This window comes from Penicillium cinerascens, assembly GCF_028974065.1.
Source record: "Penicillium cinerascens strain IBT 15544 chromosome Unknown contig_6_segment0_segment0, whole genome shotgun sequence".
Lineage (NCBI taxonomy): Eukaryota > Fungi > Ascomycota > Eurotiomycetes > Eurotiales > Aspergillaceae > Penicillium > Penicillium cinerascens.
This window is the reverse complement of record NW_026695295.1, coordinates 1619788-1639996: the sequence shown is the minus strand read 5'-3', so window position 1 is coordinate 1639996 and position 20209 is coordinate 1619788. Positions and strand designations below refer to the sequence as shown.

Sequence of the window (20209 nt, the reverse complement as noted above, 5' to 3'; positions counted from 1 at the left end):
AATGGAGATTATACTGGACAAAGATCTTGATTCATGATCGTAGAATCTAATGTCTATAAGGCTGAAATGCAAAGGCTAAAACTTCAAACAGCCGCCAACTCCAGAACCACGCTCTCTTTCCTCAAACACTTCGCGAATGCAAATGTTGCCCGTTCGCTAACCTATTGAGTCCCGACCGAACCCAAGCTTCCCAGAGACCTATCTGTTCTCTCTGGACCTGCACACCATCATCGTCCAGGTCTTGAATCGTCAATGCGCGTAGTTTCTCCAAATTCCCAGATCTCAGTGCTGTTACCCGCCCACGCAAAAGGGCTGATGTAGCTCCCTCAGACATTGAGTGCCGCATCTCCGGCGGAGAAGTCCCCGCAGCAACAGAAAGCGAAGACAGAAGAGGAGCATCAAGCGGCCCATCAAAAACTTCTACACCGCTGGCAGTTGCCAGAGCATCAAAGTTATCCGCATAGTCGATCTCCCTCAACTCAACCCTCTCTAGGCGCTCCATTTCCTCGCGCAGCACGGCTAATACATCACTCCAGCGCCCTCCGCGCCGGAGATACACAGCACATAATCGGAATTCTCTCAACATGCGCCTGTGTCTGCGCGCCAGAGTAATAATTTCATGGTCCGCGAGCCGCCAGCCTTGTAGACTAAGCGTACGGAGAGTTTTCCAGCGTATACCATGGAAGATAGCATCGACGTCAAGGTCTAGGGGTGATTTTGGAGGAAATCCGATATGGATAGAGACGAGGTTCTTGGCTTCGGCGAAAAAGGGGCCGAAGACATCGGACAGATTGGCCATTGTGGCGGAGATATCTGTGTTGGAATGGAAAGTGATGTCTAGACTCGTAAGACGGCTGCCCATGGCAGCTAATGTAGTTGATGGCGCATTGAGGAGTTGCAGCGTGGCCTCGGGGCTTATTTGTGGGCCTATGAAGCGGATGGCTGGGCAGTGCGAGTCTAGGAGGGCGATTCCTAGGCTTGTAACTGCGCGCGAGCAGGCGCGTTCCCAGTTGAAGTGAGTTGCGCGTGTGTTTGTGTTTGTGGAGTTGTGAATAAAGTCGATGAGTTCTTCGTCCGCTGAGTCTTGGAGGCGGAGGAGCTTGATTTCTTGAAGAGCTGAGAAGGCGGTGATGGCGCGGCGGAGTTGGGTTAGGTCGTGGTCGGTTTCTACTAGGTTGGTCTGTTCGCGTAGACGGTGGGCGTGGAGTTGGGCAAGTGATTGGTTCGAGCTGCGTAGTGTTTGGAGTATTGATGCCCATTCTGTTCCGGTCAGCGTACGAACTTGGGTTTCTGGTGAGTGGAGGTGTACCACTGCCTGTATAGAAGGGTCGCACGAGATATGTCACCGTTCTCACATAGCAGGCTAGCTGCATTTTGAGCAGTTCATCCAATCGACGGAAACCATCTTCGGAGAATCGAATGACGAAGCGGGAGAACCTCCTCGGTGTGCCGATGCGCATGAACCGTTTACACACCAGTCTCCAGCGATCGAGATCGGACGCTTCTCCGTGTTCAATGGGACCCTTGTCAATGCCATTGCGTCCGTTCCCGTGAGACGAATCGTTCTGAATCCGCAAGTCCGGGTCCAGCACAAAAGATAGAATCTCGCTCAGCAGTTCGTTCGCGAGGTCCTGGATATGACGTGACAGCTCCATGATCTTCCCATTCAGCAGCCGCAGACTCGGCGGCATGGGCGAGTAGCGCCAGCATGGAATAACGGAGACTGGAAACAAGGGCGAAACAGCAAAAAGGAGTCAGACAGACTCGATCGGGGTGACAAGGGCGTTATAAAGGCGGCGGCGCATTTCTGCACGACATAGCGTAGAGCGGACTGGTCATGACGGACCTGTCTCACCAGGGCCGCATGGCGAGTGCTCTGGCCCTAACAAACCGGGGCGATCATCAGGATCCCGTTTTAGCGCGACGCCGGCGCTGACAGACTCGGGCCTTTGCATTGCGATCTGATCGGATTCATTGGCGACGACGGACTCTTGGTAAATCACATGATTGACAGAGGCTGCGGCCAGCCATCGCGAGCGCGAATCTGTTTGAGTAGAGGCAAGAGGCAGGGCGATGAGTGGAGAAGAGCAGGCGTGCAGGCCAATGCAGACCCCCGCTTCGTCGTCACATCTGCAGAGTGACGAGGTCGCGTGTGGAGTACCCCTTTGATTGGAGGAAATTGGCCGATTTTTGAATGTGATGGCCCCTGCGTGCGCTTGTCTTGCTTTGGCGTATTCCATAGAATCCGTCGGTTGTCATGCTGTCGTTGTTCTACCTTGTGGTTCATTACGCATCGTCGGTATCCTGTGGGATATGTTTCTGAAATTCGTGATGTATAGCCCTCTCATACTTTGGCTAGGTTCATCCGCCGGCGCCGAATGTCTGTGCTACTGATTTTGGAATCAATGTTGGCCTCCGTAGCTCCAGCTTGAAGCACATCCACCTCAAAAACCCCGAGCGCATCCCATCCCTTTTCCTTTCTCTTATCGTTGACAGCTTGACCACCAGAATGCGTTTCCTCGGACACTGCGAGCGCGTCGATGTCTTCCTCGGTGATTGTGGGGCCAAAGGGATCGACGATCTCCACAAAATTGAAAGTCAGGTTGGGTTGGACCCTCATCTTGACAGACTTCTCGTTGGGGCCTGACCCCCAGGTACGCTCGAGTTGCGGGGCGCTCCCTCCAGAGAAATCCATGATGGAAGAAAGGAAAGCAGCCGTGGCTTGGTAGCGTTCCTCCCAGCTCTCGAGAAATTCTGCGTATTTTTTGTTCACGAGGAGTGCATCCCCAGTGACACCAACGGTGAGAAGCCTTTCTCGACCTTGATCGGCCTCTTCAAGTGGCTCCAAGACCAGTGCCGTGGCTGTGAGGAGTAACTTGTGGCCCACGTGAAGATGATCGAAGGTGCCCCCGACAGCCACTGAATAATGAGGGGTGGATAATAACTGGTTCTTAGGAGTCGAAACATCCTTGAGATATGTTAGACCTGCGTGATGGGTTTGCCGGTTGAAAGCGTCTCGTACCTGACCCGACTGTTGCTCTTCCTGCTCAGGACGCAAAAGAGGACTGGGTAAGACCCAGCTCGAGCTGCTGGAGACGGCTCGTAACTTTGATGATTTATTGCCTCTGTAACTAGCGAAGGTATCGGCCAATATCTTGCCAGCTTCGCTACTTGGATAAAACACGTGATCCCATAGTCGGCCCGAGGTTGCCAGTGATTGCAGGTCAAGAGTTGGGCCAAAATGATAGCGGGTAGCAGAGACTGTACACGCAGAGGGCGAGCAATCCACAAAAAGGACGCGGGCATCGATACCACCAGGAGAGTCTAGCTCGATATCCCGAGCTGCCGCCTCGGCTCCAATCAAGGTGTAGATGCTGGTGAGGTAATGCTGCAGCTGCTTAAACACTCTTGCCCGAGGCTTGTTAGCTGGAGCAAGTAAGTCTGGAACTGCCAGAGCAATGTCGAGAGAAGCAATGCCATTGGATCCATTTAGGGATTCCGAGAGCTTGACCAAAACATCCGAGACCGAGGTCTGAAACGCATCCCTGACGGGCCCAAAGTCGAAAGATGGAGGTGGCGGAAGCAAAAGTAAAGCCGAAGGCGGGCGGAAACTCTCGGGAGCCATGATGAAAGATTTGAAAAAGAAATGCGCAAGAGCAGGGAAAGATGGAGGATATGAAGTAGAAGGTAAACCTTAGGAAAGTGGCCGAGAGCCGGGGTACCGCTGACTCAGCGCGGGACCCCCCAGCTGCCTCATCGAGCTGCGACAGGCGACGTGCTGTTGCGATCCTGCGCTGCCTCCTTTTGAGCTCTCTTGAAGCTCGCCGCACCTCAATTCGGTGTCCCTCTCCCACACACCTTCTTCCTTTCTTGGGGGAGTGGAGCTCACGGATACTCCGATCTCGATCCCTTTCCCCTTGACAGCCGCCGTCGAACCCTCCTCCGCACCATGTCGAATCCCGCCCCGTTCGATTCGCCTCGCAGATCCACCATCTTTGGGCGTCAACCAGAGGAGCTACACATACCGTCAACTGGTCTGATCAATCCGAACATGGCCCGCCAGCCCTCGTCCCACGATTACCCCACGACCCCAGACGCCGGGACAACCCAAGTCCCCTCAATCAACGTCCACTCTAGCGCTCAGGCTTTGCAATATGGCAGCGCTAGTGGTAACAGTAGTGGCACGCTTCCAGGTGCCTTGACTCCAGGTGGCCAGAATCGCCCACCCGCCGTCTCAGTCAACACGGCCCCGTCGGTCCTTCCCACCTTACCGCAGACGACACCACAGTCCAGCCATCGCACGAGCATGGCCAACTCCCACGCACATTCGCGATCCAGTCCCGCCGGATTTGATCAGACCCCGTACAAACAGCAAGGTGCAGGAGAAGGCTCCAGATATCCCTCGTCCCCTGGTGCTGGATACCCGCCTCATACACCGCAGGGCTCCAAGTACTCGCCCTTGGGTCTCGCAGACATTCGTCTCCCTGGCGATCACCTCGGTCTCGGAGACGCGCTCCTGAGCCCTGGAAGTGGGGGCGGGGGTGGGAGTGGGCTACTGCCTTACAACGGGGACACCCAGATACCCTCCAACAGCAACTACGTGGCACCATGGCCTATATACGCGGTGGATTGGTGCAAATGGCCAATTGCCGGGAGCTCGAACTCATTCGGGGGAAAATTAGCTCTAGGAAGCTACCTGGAGGATAATCATAACTTTGTGAGAACTGCTGCAGTCGTCGGAGATTGCTGATACTAACCCGTGTCTAGATTCAAATCATTGACACACACTGGACCCAACCAGACCCAGATACGCCGGACGCCGCCGCAGGAGAAATCAAGTTAGAATACGTGAAGACTGCGGAGGCGACACACTCATATCCCGTTACACGCATTCTTTGGGAACCTCCATCGTCCCAAAAACAATCCACTGATCTTCTTGCCACGTCTGGTGATCACCTCCGGTTGTGGTCCCTCCCCAGTTCTCAGCCCCTGCAGAGTTCAAACTCGATCACACGGCCCGCAAATCAGCGAGAGGCTCCTGCGTCCAAGCTTTCTCCGTTGGCACTGCTTTCAAACTCGAAGTCACCAGAGCACACAGCCCCGATCACTTCCCTCGACTGGAACACAATCTCACCAAGTCTTATCATCACCTCCAGCATTGATACAACCTGCACCATCTGGGATATTCCCACTTTGACCGCTAAAACACAGCTGATTGCCCACGACAAGGAGGTGTATGATGTCAGATTCTGTGCCAACAGTGTCGATGTTTTTGTCAGCTGTGGCGCTGACGGCAGTGTGCGTATGTTTGATCTACGGAGTCTGGAACATAGTACCATTATCTACGAGCCGAACGACAAGGTTGAACGACGTAAGTGACCCTGGAATTGGTCTACCCCGGTACGACCTCACGTACTAACTATATCCAGCTGTTATGAGTCCCGGCAACGCTAGTCCATCCGGCCCTTCACAGACAGGGATAAACCCTCCGCCTTTGTTGCGGATTGCAGGTATGTCACACCCAGGTCTCTTTTATTTTCCACATGCCAATAACGTAACCTTAGCATCTCCCCATGATGCCCACCTTCTATCAACATTCTCATCGGATTCCAACGTTGTACGCGTTCTCGACGTGCGACAACCTGGCCAAGCTCTCCTCGAGCTGAAGGGTCACTCTGCCGCTCTGAACTGCGTCGAATGGTCACCGAGCCGACGCGGGGTCCTCGCCTCTGGTGGTGATGACAGCCTCGTTCTAATCTGGGACCTGATCAACCAAAACAACGCAGTTCCTGTCTCCCCTCCTACTCAGGTTCCAGGTGCCCAGGCCCCCGCCCCTACCGAACGGGGTCCCGCCGCCGCCTGGCAGTGCGACTACGAAGTGTCCAACATCAGCTGGTCACCACAGGGCGGGCCAAACCACACCGGATCGCCTCGGGAATGGCTTGGAGTCTGCGGTGGAAGAGGTATCTGGGGGGTGTCGCTATAAAAAGACGAATACGAAAAGAACCCAAAAAGTTCCAATTGGCGTGGTTACTTTCTCCTTTAATCCTCATGCTGCCTTATCATTCCTGTGCGATCTGCCTTTGCATTAGATGGTTTTACTTTCTCCGATCTCCATCACACCCCGTTTGCTTCTCTGCGGATGCATTTTACCCTCATGCCTGTACTCCCCGTGAATGTGATTAGACAGAGCGAGTGCCTTGTAGAGGCTTAGCTGCTGTGGGTGGGCTTTGATTTTTAGGGATGAGTGGGCTCCATCGTGATCTAACTTGATTTTGGTATGAGTGAATGAATGAACGAATTATACATCTGAATACTGGTCGCCTGGAACGTCTTCTACTTAAGTTGATTGATGTATGTGGTAGGGCAATCTCTGAGTTACAGTGCCAGTCTCTTTCAAGGATTAATTCAGTTGAATTCCTCATGAGATTTCCTGTCTTCCCTCCTGTCTTCGACGAGTCTTCCATAAGTCAGCATAACTGACGGCTTCGCGTCGTATTATCTGTCCGGGCATATTCAAAGCAACATATCGAAAGAATCAAAAGATGTTTAGAACGACTTCGAAAGAGATACATACGAGCCTTAGAAGGACAAAGAAAATAAAGTGTTTAGCTTAGGCCTCCTTGCAATATCTCCTTGGTCTGGCTGCATGGTGGCGCACTCGGTGTTGCTGTGGCTGCGGACGAAGCACTAATGTCTACGTGAAATAGGCAGATAATCTTTAATGTTCCAGGGGAATTGAGTGGAAAAATTTGAGTAAAAAGAGCGAGTACACCTATGATAATCTCGGCGTCGCCCGTGGAGTCGTCAAACTCGGCGTAGCAGCCATTGGGGCATTTTTCACAATGAGACAATTCTCCATCCACCGCGAAAACTTGACACTGGGGATATCAACAGCACGCCAGTATACATCACCAGCCCAAATGGCAATAGGCAGACAAATCATCCAGCCTATCAGGAAGCCAAAACAGTACTGGAAGTTCGTTTCCTTGCCAGTGACAGCCCAGATATTTGGCATGAAAGAGTAGCCCAATGCGTGCAAAATAGGTCCGTGGACAATGTAAAATGCGAATGAGATCTTGCCCAGATATTGTGAGAACGGGTTGGTGAATAGTTTCTGGATGTCGGGTGAGTGGTTGATGCTGAAGACGATGAGAGCTGCGCCGATGGTTTGCGGGAACCGGTGTAGTTCACCGTATGTGTGAGGTGTCAAGTGCCATAGCCACCTGAAACCGGGCGTCCATTTGTACCCGATGTTCGGGGTTGAACTAATATACAAGCCGATCACAAAGACGGTTATCCATAGCCGGCGACGGGATACGGTGGTCAGGACTCTGCCACCAGGGGTAAGGCGGATGTTGGTTTTCTCGTTGATTGTGGGGGAGGTCGCGGGACGCTCCCAGGTTCCGTTGATTATGTCGATCTCGGCCATGATCATGCCGATAAGGAAGAGGACGACGTCCCAGCGGCCATAGCGCATGCAGAACCACATGAGTGCACCGACGAGTGGCATACGAATGGCTGCTGCGAGGCGGGATGTGGCGATGGTGGTAAGGAAGAGGACCATTGAGCAGCGAAACTCGACCGGGATGGTCCAAAGATGCGGGTTGTAGTTGTTGTAGTAGAGATTCCAATCGAATGGGTTCAGGAGATGCGCGACTGTGTAGTGAAAGTCCCAGAATTGTTTCGTAAAGGATTCATACACCGGTGGGTGCTGTTCATTTGTGCCGCGGATGGTGAGACCTTGCTTGATAACGCCGTGCGAGTAGTTGTAAAGACCGAGGCGGACAGCCACGAACACACACATGAGCCCAATCAACGAGGGGACGTATAGACGCAATCCACGGCGGAATGTCGACGAAGCCAGAATGGTAAAGGTCTGATCAAAAGTTTGGGAGCGGATCGTTTTAAGCGGCTTATATGAGAGAACGTAGCCGGAGATGACGAAGAAAATGGCCACCATGACATGGCCCGAGATCAACAGATGCACAAACGGCAGCTGATGGAGACCGAAATTTTCACCATTGAATCCCCACCCGATCGCGACTTTCCAGGTATACGTGAAGAGGAAGTGGAAGTTGAAGACGAGCAGGCAGGCCCAGCCGCGCAGCCCGTCGAGGGCGGCAATGGCGTGTAGCTTTGCAGCCTCCGGCGTTTCACCGCCGACATAGTGCTGTAAAAAGCTTGGTGTCAATGCAACCGTTAATCGGTGCCATGTGTCTTCGGAATAGGCCAGCCAGTCTTCCTGCGACACTTTCGGTGCCAATCCGTTGGGGTTGGCGAGGATATTGGATGGGTGGAATTGGGAGAAGCCATTCCAGCGGGCGGATTCGTTGGGAATAGAACTGGAGCCACGCTCAATGTCTGAGAGAGGGATGTCCGAGACCGTTGTTGAGGCCCGGTCTTCGGCGAAAGGTGGCATGTTTGCGCAATTTCGGGGGGTTCTTCCGAGGGTCATGTCGATGCGACGGGGGTTGTGCGGAGGGTGTTACGGCGAACACGTCATTGATGCTGGTCGCAGCGAGTGTGTACCGTCCGGGCGAATTAGGTGAGTTGCTCGTCCAGCGAGATTCTCGAGAATTGCAATGCGGAGAGTTGAAGATGCGGCGTCGGGATCGGGAGGAGGGCGGCAGACGGGGAAACAGCGAAATACGTCAGCGGGCGTTTCCCCAGTTCAGGAGCTATTCAAGTCGTGAAGTAGAAAATTCAACCTGGGAAGTAAAAGTTCGAGGAAGGAGACCGAGAAGAGTGCAGCCCTGGCGGTGGATTGAAACGAGGGACGAGACGAGTGCTGATCTCCTGCCGATTGCGTGCGGGCACTGTTTATATCCCGTGGCCGTGTTCAGATAGATTGGCTTCCCGGGCTAGGCTTCAACGATACGATTATCGTCACACTTTGACACGGATGACGTTATTTTGCAGACAACATGCTCAATCGATGCTATTTCCGAATTACAATAGATTTACTGAAATGGTGCAGCCCAATGCTCAAGGGCGTATTTCTATGTCTATACTTGGTGGACGCGTCAGGGTGGATGATCAGTCTAACCTGGAAAAAAAGAGTTGGGGTTCATTCCGATATATGTATATACTTCCTGAGATGATGTGAAGTACAATTGATCGGTGCAGAGAATCGGTACAACTCGTTTCATCGATCTATGTAGCATCACCACTTCAGAACTGAACTCAGGTCGTATACTTGATGCCTCAAAGGACCGGCGCAAACACGGATGACTTAGCAATCACATGACCATGTACGGAAATTCCACTTGGCCTTTTGATTCTTTGCTTCTTCTACTCGAGATCCAGAATGTACATCCTTTGTCTTTCCAGACATATTCAATTTGGCCTTTCTCGGATAGGAAGATGCCAAATACCGATCAAAAGCAACTTTTTTTTATAATTCAGCGGCGCTAAAGGCGGGTTGCCCGAACCCCGAACCACGTATAGAGAGCTCTGCAGGTGCTACACTAACTCCCAGCTATTGTAGAAGCTTCCCATGTAGACAAAGAAAAAGAATCCAGATGCCGATTAATAAGTTTGTATACACCAAATATATGCTTTATACAAAATAAGTCAATGGAAATCGTGGCCTTTCCACACCTTTCCCCGAAGCGGCGATGATCCTCCCAAGCTCCCTGATTCGCGCAGTCCGGGGCGAGAACTTCTCCCTTTCTCTTTTTCCATCCTCCCAATCCTCCACCCTCGACCTGCGCAATTCATCGGTCTGGATGTCGCGATCGCCAGTCGCGTGTGCCTCTCGATAAAGACCTGCTCGCGCTGGTGGTCGTGGTGACCCCCCTGCCGTCGCGATGGATTTGCGCACGATCATGAACACCGACGCCGGCGGCGCTTCCAAGCCTACTGCGCCCACACAAACCTCTAGTTCTCCGGTCGATCCTGCTCAGCATCAGCGCGCACAACAGAACTACGCAGACTATGCCGGTCGTCCCCCACAACCCCAGTTGCAGCATTCGCATGCCTCCTCAGATCGATCCTCGCCCTACGCTCCTCCCCAATCACCTTACCAGCAGTTCAAGACGGCCCCCGCGCCTCCACCATTGAATACAGGAACGCGAACCCGTCGGAGCCAAAGCCCTTCCCAGGTCATGACTCCGTATGGGCCTGGTGCGCGTGATCCGTACGGCGCGTCGGCCTACAATTCGCATCCAGAGCACCCCGCCGGCCACTTGGCCTCACCGTACACGCCGCAGCCCATGAGTGCGGGCCCTCATCATCCCGAACAGGGATCGTACTTTGCACAGCAGCGATCTCACTCGTTGCAATCGGTCATGACGAACCCGCACGCGCCGGGCGAGACGTTCCGCCCCCGAGACAGCCCTTCCTCCGCCTCACAGGCTCTCCCACCCCGTCAGTTCTCTCCTCCTGCGCATCGTCCTCCCCCAGATACACCTCTGGGACCCCCCGCCGCCTTTTCCTCACGTCAATCTCCGTCCGCGCGTCCGCAATCTTCTGGTCGCGATTCTCCACGCAATCCTATGTCCAGCCCACGGCTCATACAGGACACACATATGCGAGACTCGACTCGGACTCAGTCTCCTTCTCTGCCCAGGCATTTCTCACCCAGCTCTAGACCGTCCGAATCAACTCCTCAACCTCACTCGGCCGGCTTGAAGCAAGAGCATTTGGAAACCGTGAGCCCGAGGGCTTCCTCGAGACAGAATAGCGTCGCAGGTACATCTGACTTGGCTGGTGGAGCTCCATTGCGTTCATCAGAAGATAGAAAGTGGAATGAGAGTCCTACGGCACCATTTTCATCGGGACCAGGGGCGGAAGCACGTGTCTCACCCGTCGCAGCGGCTCATACCCAGATGAATAGCTCACCTTCCGCACCGAGAAGTGGATCTCACCCCCTGAAGATGGAGCTCGACCAGAAGCCAATGTCACGTGTTGAGAATCAACAACCAAAGCCGAAGAGGAGACGGTACAACGAGCCCCCGATTTATGCTCAACGATCCGTCCGTACCAAAGGCAAATGCCCTGTGATTCCCAACCCACAACCTCCGGTTTCCAAATATTTACGGCAATCGAATCAGGATTCCTGGGCTCGCAGGCGATCCTCGACGAACACGTCTGCGGTGACCACTGCCACTGCCGCTTCGCATGCTGCTCGGACACCGGGCTCTGTTCTACCGAACATGAATGGCCCTCCCGCTCAGTCTGCACCTCCACCTGCGCCGGTGCCTCAAGGTGTACCTTCTGTGGGATCTCTGGGGCCATGGGAACCCTCGATCACCGGACTAATTCCGTACGAGGAGATTACAAAATCCCTTTGCGATTTCCTCTTTCAGCATGTGGTGATGAGAAACGATGTGGCTGTCGGAGGAGCAGGCTCTGCTGCCGCTGGGCAAGGAACGATCATTGAGGTCGAGGCGAAACTAGGCCACGTTATCGATCAGGATCGTCGAGAAAGGTTGCGCTTGCCGGTCCTCACAGAGAGCGTCATCAATCGCGACTCTCCTATCCGAACAGCATTTGAAAGCAGCATGACAGTCGTAAGTGATCCACTTCCCTCCTGATTACGGCGCACGATAAGAAGACTGACACGAATTATAGGAGCAACACCGCGCGATGAACAATTTCCTGAACGAGAACGTCAAGGCGTCCATGCCTGCCGCCGACTCAAATCGCATCCCGCTCTCGTACGCGCACAAAAAGGAGCGTGATACCTTCTACGAAGTCAATCCGAACGAGCTCCCACCAGTGATTCGCCAGAATCTGAATCCTCGCCACAAACCCAAAGTCCGTGTGACAACGGACCAACGAACCGGTGAAGTCATTGCCAAGATCATCAAATGCCGAGTCGCCGACATCGATGTGTACAGCCCGCGCACCACAGTCGACTGGCGCGTGAGCGTGAATCTAGAAATGGAATACGAAGGAGACCACACCAACCTCCCCATGGTAGACGCCTCCAGGGGCGGCCGCGGCGAGCGAAACAAGGACCGCATGAGTTATCGACATTTGGCCTATCAGATCGATTTGACGCAGGTGGCCAGGGCCGAGGTGAGTCTTTTTTTACCCCCTAACATGTGCAACTCGTGCCAGTCTTCTGACCAACTTGATAGCCTCCGACGAAAAACGAATTCGAGCACGAGCTCGAGATCGAGGTCTCAGCTGCTGAAATCCGTCGCCAAGGTACTCTGGCTATGGCCGGTGATCCGACAAACCAGTACGAAGATTTGGTGAAGGGCTTTGTGGATAACATTCGTGTGCTGGCGCGAGCGGTGCCGCCTTGACGAATCTTCTTTGTTTGACCTCATATTTGGGGCTTCTCTTCTGTACCATGTATTCTCAGATTTGATTCGGGGCTAGCCGTTTCTTTTTCTTCTCCTTTCTCCGGGAAACTTGATCTGTTTCAGCATGCTCGAAATTCCGGGTGCGTTCTGGCTGAATTTGTTCCAAGATGTTCGATGTAGGATGTTGGTTCTACCGTAGCCGCTGTACAGTGGAGCTTCTTGATAGACTTCAGTAATGGAACTATTCAACGTGGAGAAGCATATTGAACACGAAATTTCTATCCTTGGCATGCTTCATCAAGCGGAATATCAGAACATCTCAGCCCCTCTAAAGGTACGATAAATAGACACTTATCGCCCAAAAAGATGCCAACGCCTGTTCACCAGAGCATCCACCCCAATCAACCACCGCTCCCACACCTTCCCACTCTCATCCTCAAGCCCCAACATCATCTTCATCCTCGTATAATCCCGCACATCCTCATCCTCGTCCTCACTCTTAACCGCCATCTTACTATCTTGCCCCCAGACCATGTATTTCCGCTTCGAATCCACCCACGGCGCCAGCCCATTCGTGAAACGAATCCAAGCCCCCGCAAACTCCCTCGCCATACATTTTTCCTTCTCATTCAACTCATTATCTAAATTGCTGAATAGGTACAGCAGCTCATGTGCATGATACGCGGTACCCTCCAGTGCATTTGGCAGCCGTGAACGCTGGTCGAAGTGGTACAGGAACAACGCATCGCTTGCCGGCAACTTTTGAGCAGCGCACTTATTGGCTAGTAGGTAGTTGGGGATTTTGAAGATGGCGTCACCACACATGTGCTCTACTCGATCAAGGAGTTCGGTTTGTGACAGATCCGCCGTGATGCCATATGCTGCCAGGATGTGGTCTGTGAGCTGACCGTCTCCGACCTTGTTTTGGAGGGTGTCTCGGATGGATTCGTAGCTTTCTTGAAGCAGGTTCAGATGGAAGATGACGCCCTCGTGGTAGGTATCTCCGATCATGAGTCCTTTTAGCCAGGTGGGCGGCGGGCTTACCATGCGTGGATCCAATTCAGGGGTGTAGAACCAGCCGTCTAGGCATGGATTGCCCGTACCGGAGGGAACACCTTGAATCTCAGCGGTGGCATTTGCAAGTTCTTGTTGCGGGATATAACGTAGTTTGTCCAGGGCGTCTGATGCCGCGGAGTCAATTGCGAAGTGATTGCAGACAGCTTCGAAGAACCGATCATGTTGTTTCATTGTCCACGCAGGGATTGCTACAGAGAGACCGGACATGCAAGCCGCGCGATGGAAGACAGGGGGTCGAGCCGATCGAAGCTGGTTGCTGATTGAGATACCTCCAGCCGACTCGCCTACTGCAGTGACCTTTTGGGCATCTCCTCCAAGGAAGCCGATATACTTTTGCACCCAATCGAAAGCAACTTGTTGGTCTGTGAACCCGAAGTTGCCGCTTCCCTGATAACCATCGTGCTTCAAGCTGCGAGCAATCATTTCACCGGCAAGGAACCCGCCGATTCCGACGCGGTAGTTGAAGTTCACGCAGATTATTGGGATGCCAATGGATATACTGTGTGAGACTAGGTTGACTGCATCGAAGATTGGGAGGTTGGCTCCGCCGTATAAAAGAGAGCCGCCGTGGACATAGACGAAAACTGGCAGAGGCTGGGTGTTCTTGAAGGGGTGGGGAACCACAATGTTCATAACCAGCGCCGACAGCTCATCCACTTCTCGAGGATGAGAGAAATGTGCCGCTGGAGGAACGGGGACGAGGTCATCCGAGTCGTCGCCCTCGGTCATTGGACTTGGGCAGTCATTTCTGGTGTTTGTGTTAGCAGAACACTTCCATCTTGGGTTCTCAATGTTTACCCTAGTCGTGTTCCATCATGATGCCTTCCTTCCCATGACGTTTTTAGTGTCGACCGAGTCCAACGCTTTGGCAGATGTGCGTAAGGGATCCCACAAAATTGCTGGACGCCATTGGCATACTCCAGACCGTCCATCGTCCCCAGGCCCGGAATGGCGATTCTACACTTCGATACGGGCGATTGGAAAGACATCTCAGCCACGAATGTGAAAATACACGTCGTTACGTATTCCAGAATACTCATGACTACATTTTTATATGTTTTCCAATGAACCTCGGGCCGTATAGATCGAATCCATCGTTATCAACCGGAACGGGAAGTCCGACGCGTTATCAGTTCGGGTCCACTCTCCCCCGCATTGCCGTATACATAACCCCGGCCGGTGCGCCCTCGCGCTCGTTTACGAAGCTGTCTCTATATTCGGAATGTCGACCCGCTCATATCAGGGTTGCTGGACCTGTAAGCGCCGCCGGCGTCGGTGTGATAACGGTCACCCGACATGTCAGAATTGCGCGCAACGGGGTGTTGATTGTGAAGGCTACGAGGTGCGATTGCGCTGGGGCAGTGGCATTGCGTCGCGGGGCCGGTTCACCGGCGCTGATAAACCACTCGATGAAAATGTTCCGGTTAGGCCAAGGGGAAGACGAAGGGATCTCAATCGGGAGAGAAGGAAGCTCGAGGCGCAGCCGAATGGAAAGCCCTCGAGTTCGTGCTTCCGCGATCTTAACGGGGTGCTGGTGGAGCTTCATGACATGGACACGACATTGTTGAATCCAGAGGCATCCGATCACGATAAAATGTTATTTGATGAGTGTGAGTGATCCTACCCCGGATTGAAATCCTAGGCTAAAGAGAATAGTCCTGAGAGACGGCATCAATGTCTTGCACTCAACGACGGCACGGGACAGCATGCTGCTGCCCCGACTACCGGAACTGTGTCAAGAATCAAGCGCCCTGTATCCAATCTGTCTTGCATTTCAACTCTCCCTCTCAGCAACACACACAGCGTCATTCTTCGAGTACTTCGACTCCGCCCTCCGTGAATTCCGATCCGAACTGGCCCGCAGCACGACCCTCTCGGATGGGACGCTGACAGCGGGTCTCCTGCTGTGTAGCATCGGTGTGCGTCACTACATATTTTCCCTGTTTTATTTGCCGTTTGCATATACCATAAGAGATTAAGGTTCTGACCCAATATCTAGCTGATGCACGGGCTGCCCTGGACCATGCATCTAGAAGGCATGCACAACATCCTGCAAAGCCACGGCCTCGACGACCCACATCGCACAGCAACCTCTTTCAAGTTTCGCACACATCTCCTCGAGGTCATGGGAGTTATGGACCTGCCTTGCTTTGCCGTGGGTCGTCAAACCCCATGTATCGGTATCTGGCGTCGGTACTGCCAGTCCGCGGGACCGAGGCAGGGAATTGAACCAGTAACGGGACTTCCGAGGTCCTTAGTAGATCTATTTGCCGGCATCGGCATGGAAACTACCGAGCAGAGCTTCTGGGACTGGCCAGGCGAGGCGGGAAGCTTCTTACAGTGCTATTTGTGGGAAGCGCACCGATTAGCTGGGATCCTTACTCTTCGCCGGAATGCACGTACCAGCGACCAACCGCGCGACATTCCCGGTTTCTCAGCGTGGCGACAACCAAACGCGTGTCCTGCAGATACGACGGTCTTGGTGGCTCGTATACTGGCAAACCTCGATGCTTTGCGTCTGGCATGTGTTGAGCGCCCGACGGAAGATACCTACATCAAGAACGCGGTGGTTTTTCCGTTCTTTGTAGCCGGGCTAGAAGTCGAGGTAATGGGTCGTAACCCGCAGTGGCAGAGTACTATTCGGAATCGTGCGTTATCTTCGAAGCAAGATGAGATACTTCTTGAATTGTTAGAGGAGATATGGCAGAGAAATGAACCTACTTTCGACGTCAATGACTTGGCGAGGGCGAAAGATATCGAGATGGGATTGTTATGAAAAGAGTGTGCAACCATGTATCATCATCGCTTAATTCTAGTCAAAAAAAAATTACATGTTCATATGCCTTCTCTTGTACCTGATACCAGTAGGGAGCTCATGGATCTTGCGAACGAACCATCACCCAGTATGCAAGCTTCTCACCATCATCATCATCGACCAACTCTACCTCCTCAACAATCTGAAAACCGAATGCCTCGTAAAACGAAACGTTGTCCCGCCGCGTGCATTCCAAGTATATCGGCTGGTTCCCAACATGCTCCAGAATCCATCTCATCACACCTCCGCCAAGGCCGCGTGACTGTAGTGCAGGATGCACAGCAATAACCTCAAGGTACCATAACTCCCGCTTTGAGTATTGCTTCTGAAGACCGTCAGCGCTGGCCTTGTTTGCAGCGATGAGCTTATTCACGCGCTAGAACTGAGTCAGAAAGCTTCCTCACGTGGAGGTCTCGGATATCACCTTTTCTTTACACCCTTCATCAAGAGCTGGATTGAAGAGCTCTAGCAGCCAGACTTTGCATATGAGCAGTATTCGACTTAGTGACCAGCCAAGGTGTGATGCTGGTGGATGCATAAATACAACCGCGCCGGCGTCGGAACTGGTAATGTCTAGATCTTGCGACACCGGAATACGAGATCCCTTCTCTGGTGCTGCCTTATCTTTTGATGTGGATGACTTTTTCTGAAAGACTTGCGCCATCTGCCCAACACTTTCGGATTGGAGTACCTGTCCACGAGACATTATAGTCTGTACTCGACGGTACTGCCACTTCCATGCTGAAGGATCATGCTCAGACCAAGGTGTTGCGTTTGGACGAAGCCATTGTATCAATGGGTCGGATGAGAAGGCGAGGTTCACTGTTCGGACGACTGCGACAATGGAGGGATCTTGTATTTGTTAGTCTTATGACAATTGGCATTGGCCTTGTCCAGAGGTAATACGGACTCGTGTGAACTGGCGACAGGGACACAGTCACTTTAGGTATGGACATGGTTGATTCTCATTGCAGATAGTGATGGACGTGATGGGGTTGAGGATCACAGATCTAATCGGTAACAATCAAGGCTGTAGAAAATTAATGTACGCTCGGCAGTACTTGCTGTTTCTCGTGAGATATGCCTCATGAAGACGTCGTCTCTCGCATTGATATCTAAAGCTTTGATTTACACTCTTGTTAACACCTAGCCAAATCCCTTGGACCAGTGCGTCCACCTACCGAGTACAGACTAGAGCGCTTAAAACCATGGTTGGGGAAGTGGATCATGTAGATAAAACCTATCATTGCGATGCTCTTGGCTACAGCCAACCCCGCTCGCTAACCGATGCCTTCTTATCATGCCGCGCCATTCCAAAAACGGGAGGCCGACGCCCCCAGGTTTATGCCTGAGCGAGGCCGGGGCGATCTCCAAACTAGACTTCCTCTCCGCATTTCAACCGGCGATAGAACTGCCATCCAATTGATGGCTTATCACCATGACATCTGCGATTCGTATCCGTTCGGTGGCGCGAGTGATATCGTTCTATCATGTGGACTGCTGGTCACGACTAAACTCGGGGATGCAATTAAATATCTTCGTGTTTCACCGTTGAGATTTCAATTTAGGCTCTAATTATTGCCTTCACGTTGTATTCTTTACAAAGTGATTAACTTCCGTGGACTTGGTCTTCTCCAGCTTCGTCTGTTCGATTTGTCTCTCACACATGCTGTCTTACTTACTCCGGCCTTAACTTCCCGACTATTGTTTCAACTCGCCCGCTTCATCTCTATATTCTGCTCGATCTACATCTCATATTCCATCTACCATTCATTCTTCGACTACTTTTGCCACATAGCTCGCTTCATCACGCTACAGCTCCTTAATACTCTCCCACGACGACTGAGGTGAACCATGGCGAGTGTTGGCAACAGGTTCTCCGCTGAAGACACGCATCCTCTGCCCCCAGGAACCTTCAAGTTGATTCGAGGTATAGTAGCCAATACTGCAAATTGGCCGACTGAACGTCGCTGACTCTCATCCCAGACGATGGAGGGGAATTGCAGAACAGGAAGGTTCTGATGCTCGACCCAGTCCCGACAAATGATCCGAATGAGCCTTTGGTATGCTTGTGCACTGTATTGGCACTATGACTGATTTTGGTTTGAGACTAATTACTGAACATAGAACTGGAGCACCCTCCGGAAGTCGGTCAACTATACTATCGTCATGGGCATGACGATTATCATCTTTACAGCGTGAGGTTCCCTGCCATCCCGTGTGGAGTTATTCACTGATTGGATTAGTCTCTCCATCCAGCAGATCTTCTGGCAACAGATGATTGTCGATCTCCATGTGACCTACAGCCAGCTCAACCAGTCGATGTCTGTCAACTTCGTTGGACTGGCCATGGGCTGCGTGCTTTTCATCCCTCTGGCAAAGAAATACGGTCGGCGACCAATTTACATTGTCTCCACAGCCTTGATGCTAGTGACATCGTTCTGGACCTCCAGACTGGAAAGCTTGGCAGAGCTCTACATTTGCAACCTTCTGCAAGGTCTGGCCGGTGCAACAAACGAAGCTATTGCAGAAATCACCGTATGCAATCTCCCTCTTACTCGCCATTAGGTGGTTATCTGATGTTTCACAGATTGCGGATCTCTTCTTCGTGCACCACCGAGGCACCATGAATGGTCTTTACATGATCATGGTTATGATTGGCGTACGTTGCACCCACGAGCATGATCCATTGGTGCTTCCGATCGGTATAGTGTGTAATTGACCACGTTCACAGAGCTTCCTGACACCCATGGCAGCGGGTGCCCAGGCCACAAGACAGGGATGGCGCTGGTCCTATAAGACAATGGGAATTTTCAACGCGGTCTTCTTGGTTCTGTTCATCTTTTTCTACGAGGAGACCAAATACGTCCCCGTCCTCACAGGACGGGAGAGTATTACTCCCACGGCAGATGAGGAACACCCCGTTTCGAAGGATCTCGACATAAAAAGTCCCCTTCAAGATGAGACCAAGTTTTCTGCTCCCGTCGAACCCAGCAGCGACCATCATGAGCTCGACCTCACAATCCCCATGAACCCATGGACCAGACGCCTGGCTCTCGTAACCCAAACCCCAGAATCCATCTGGCCATACTACTACCGCCCATTTATCGTCCTCATATCCTTCCCCGCCATCATGTTTACCGCCCTCCAATACGCCGCCGGCGTAGCCTGGCTCACCATAACCGCCAGCGTCCTCGCCCTCGTATTCCCCCTCCCACCGTACAACTTCACCCCCGAACAAATCGGCTTTATGAGCGTGGGCCCATTCATTGGGAACTTAATTGGATCCGTGTACGGCGGCGTGCTTGGCGACTGGTCCATTAAGTTCTTTTCGAGAAGGAACAAGGGCTTCTACGAGCCGGAGATGCGTCTGTACATTCTTCATTTCCCAGCGTTATTTATGGCTGGTGGACTTATTATGTTTGGGACTACTATATCTCGGGTAAGTCTGCACGGCATCAAGCAGGGCTTTGTGCTAATGTGCCAATTTAGGGAATGCACTGGATTTATCCCAGTATTGCTGGTGCGTTTTTCGGATTTGGTCTGGGAGGTGTGGGTGATGCTGTTTTGACACTGGTTATTGACAGCTATCGCGATGTACGTTCTATACACCCACTTGACAATATTTGCTTTTTTCGAATTCATTGCTAATGTGAGATTTAGATTACCGGCGACGCATTCACGGGCATTGCATTTATCCGCAATGCCGTCAGCATTGGTATTCCATTTGCCATCACACCATGGATGGAACGGGATGGTCTCCAGAACATGTTCATTGCCACGGGATTCATTAGTCTGGCCATCACAGGCCTGATTATTCCGATGGTTATCTGGGGTAAGGATTCTCGTCGCAAGCTAGCAGGCAAGTATTATCGCTTCGCTGAAATGCAGGGTCATAATGTCTCTACTTAATACAAACTTGAAATTGGATGGAGGGTTGTGCATCGTGCCTGTGGTCTCGGCCCCTTCAAGGGTTTCCCAAATCGTGCGTTGGTTTTGTTTTTCGGATTGACGAGACGGCTATATTTCATTGTCTTACTTGAAACGCTATTTATGG

General features: G+C 52.4%; 9 protein-coding genes across 9 annotated transcripts; 4 read left to right on the top strand and 5 right to left on the bottom strand.

Moving 5' to 3' along the window:
- Positions 1–121: 121 nt before the first annotated feature.
- N7498_006597 (F-box domain protein) lies at positions 122–1691 on the bottom strand (the record flags this gene model as incomplete). The annotated part of the gene is made up of 2 exons (XM_058453659.1): positions 122–1260; positions 1310–1691. The coding sequence occupies 2 exons, from the start codon at positions 1689–1691 to the stop codon at positions 122–124; spliced, it is 1521 nt and encodes a 506-aa protein (XP_058307850.1).
- Positions 1692–2344: 653 nt separating this feature from the next.
- N7498_006596 (putative pantetheine-phosphate adenylyltransferase) lies at positions 2345–3625 on the bottom strand (the record flags this gene model as incomplete). The annotated part of the gene is made up of 1 exon (XM_058453658.1): positions 2345–3625. One exon carries the CDS (start codon positions 3623–3625, stop codon positions 2345–2347), a length of 1281 nt encoding a protein of 426 aa, XP_058307849.1.
- Positions 3626–3949: 324 nt separating this feature from the next.
- N7498_006595 (uncharacterized protein) lies at positions 3950–5986 on the top strand (the record flags this gene model as incomplete). Its single annotated transcript, XM_058453657.1, has 4 exons — positions 3950–4717; positions 4768–5371; positions 5430–5510; positions 5565–5986. 4 exons carry the CDS (start codon positions 3950–3952, stop codon positions 5984–5986), a joined length of 1875 nt encoding a protein of 624 aa, XP_058307848.1.
- Positions 5987–6775: 789 nt separating this feature from the next.
- N7498_006594 (acyltransferase family protein) lies at positions 6776–8422 on the bottom strand (the record flags this gene model as incomplete). Its single annotated transcript, XM_058453656.1, has 1 exon — positions 6776–8422. One exon carries the CDS (start codon positions 8420–8422, stop codon positions 6776–6778), a length of 1647 nt encoding a protein of 548 aa, XP_058307847.1.
- A 1390-nt stretch (positions 8423–9812) lies between these two features.
- Positions 9813–12260, top strand: triA (uncharacterized protein; the record flags this gene model as incomplete). Its single annotated transcript, XM_058453655.1, has 3 exons — positions 9813–11516; positions 11578–12027; positions 12090–12260. The coding sequence occupies 3 exons, from the start codon at positions 9813–9815 to the stop codon at positions 12258–12260; spliced, it is 2325 nt and encodes a 774-aa protein (XP_058307846.1).
- Positions 12261–12611: 351 nt separating this feature from the next.
- On the bottom strand, positions 12612–14066 carry N7498_006592 (uncharacterized protein; the record flags this gene model as incomplete). Its single annotated transcript, XM_058453654.1, has 1 exon — positions 12612–14066. The coding sequence occupies one exon, from the start codon at positions 14064–14066 to the stop codon at positions 12612–12614; it is 1455 nt and encodes a 484-aa protein (XP_058307845.1).
- A 61-nt stretch (positions 14067–14127) lies between these two features.
- N7498_006591 (Zn(II)2Cys6 transcription factor) lies at positions 14128–16113 on the top strand (the record flags this gene model as incomplete). The annotated part of the gene is made up of 4 exons (XM_058453653.1): positions 14128–14211; positions 14422–14947; positions 14994–15256; positions 15337–16113. The coding sequence occupies 4 exons, from the start codon at positions 14128–14130 to the stop codon at positions 16111–16113; spliced, it is 1650 nt and encodes a 549-aa protein (XP_058307844.1).
- Positions 16114–16210: 97 nt separating this feature from the next.
- On the bottom strand, positions 16211–17108 carry N7498_006590 (GNAT family N-acetyltransferase; the record flags this gene model as incomplete). The annotated part of the gene is made up of 3 exons (XM_058453652.1): positions 16211–16528; positions 16697–17004; positions 17063–17108. The coding sequence occupies 3 exons, from the start codon at positions 17106–17108 to the stop codon at positions 16211–16213; spliced, it is 672 nt and encodes a 223-aa protein (XP_058307843.1).
- Positions 17109–18006: 898 nt separating this feature from the next.
- N7498_006589 (putative MFS transporter) lies at positions 18007–20064 on the top strand (the record flags this gene model as incomplete). Its single annotated transcript, XM_058453651.1, has 8 exons — positions 18007–18082; positions 18139–18215; positions 18280–18350; positions 18399–18690; positions 18743–18814; positions 18887–19594; positions 19645–19749; positions 19816–20064. The coding sequence occupies 8 exons, from the start codon at positions 18007–18009 to the stop codon at positions 20062–20064; spliced, it is 1650 nt and encodes a 549-aa protein (XP_058307842.1).
- Positions 20065–20209: the final 145 nt, after the last annotated feature.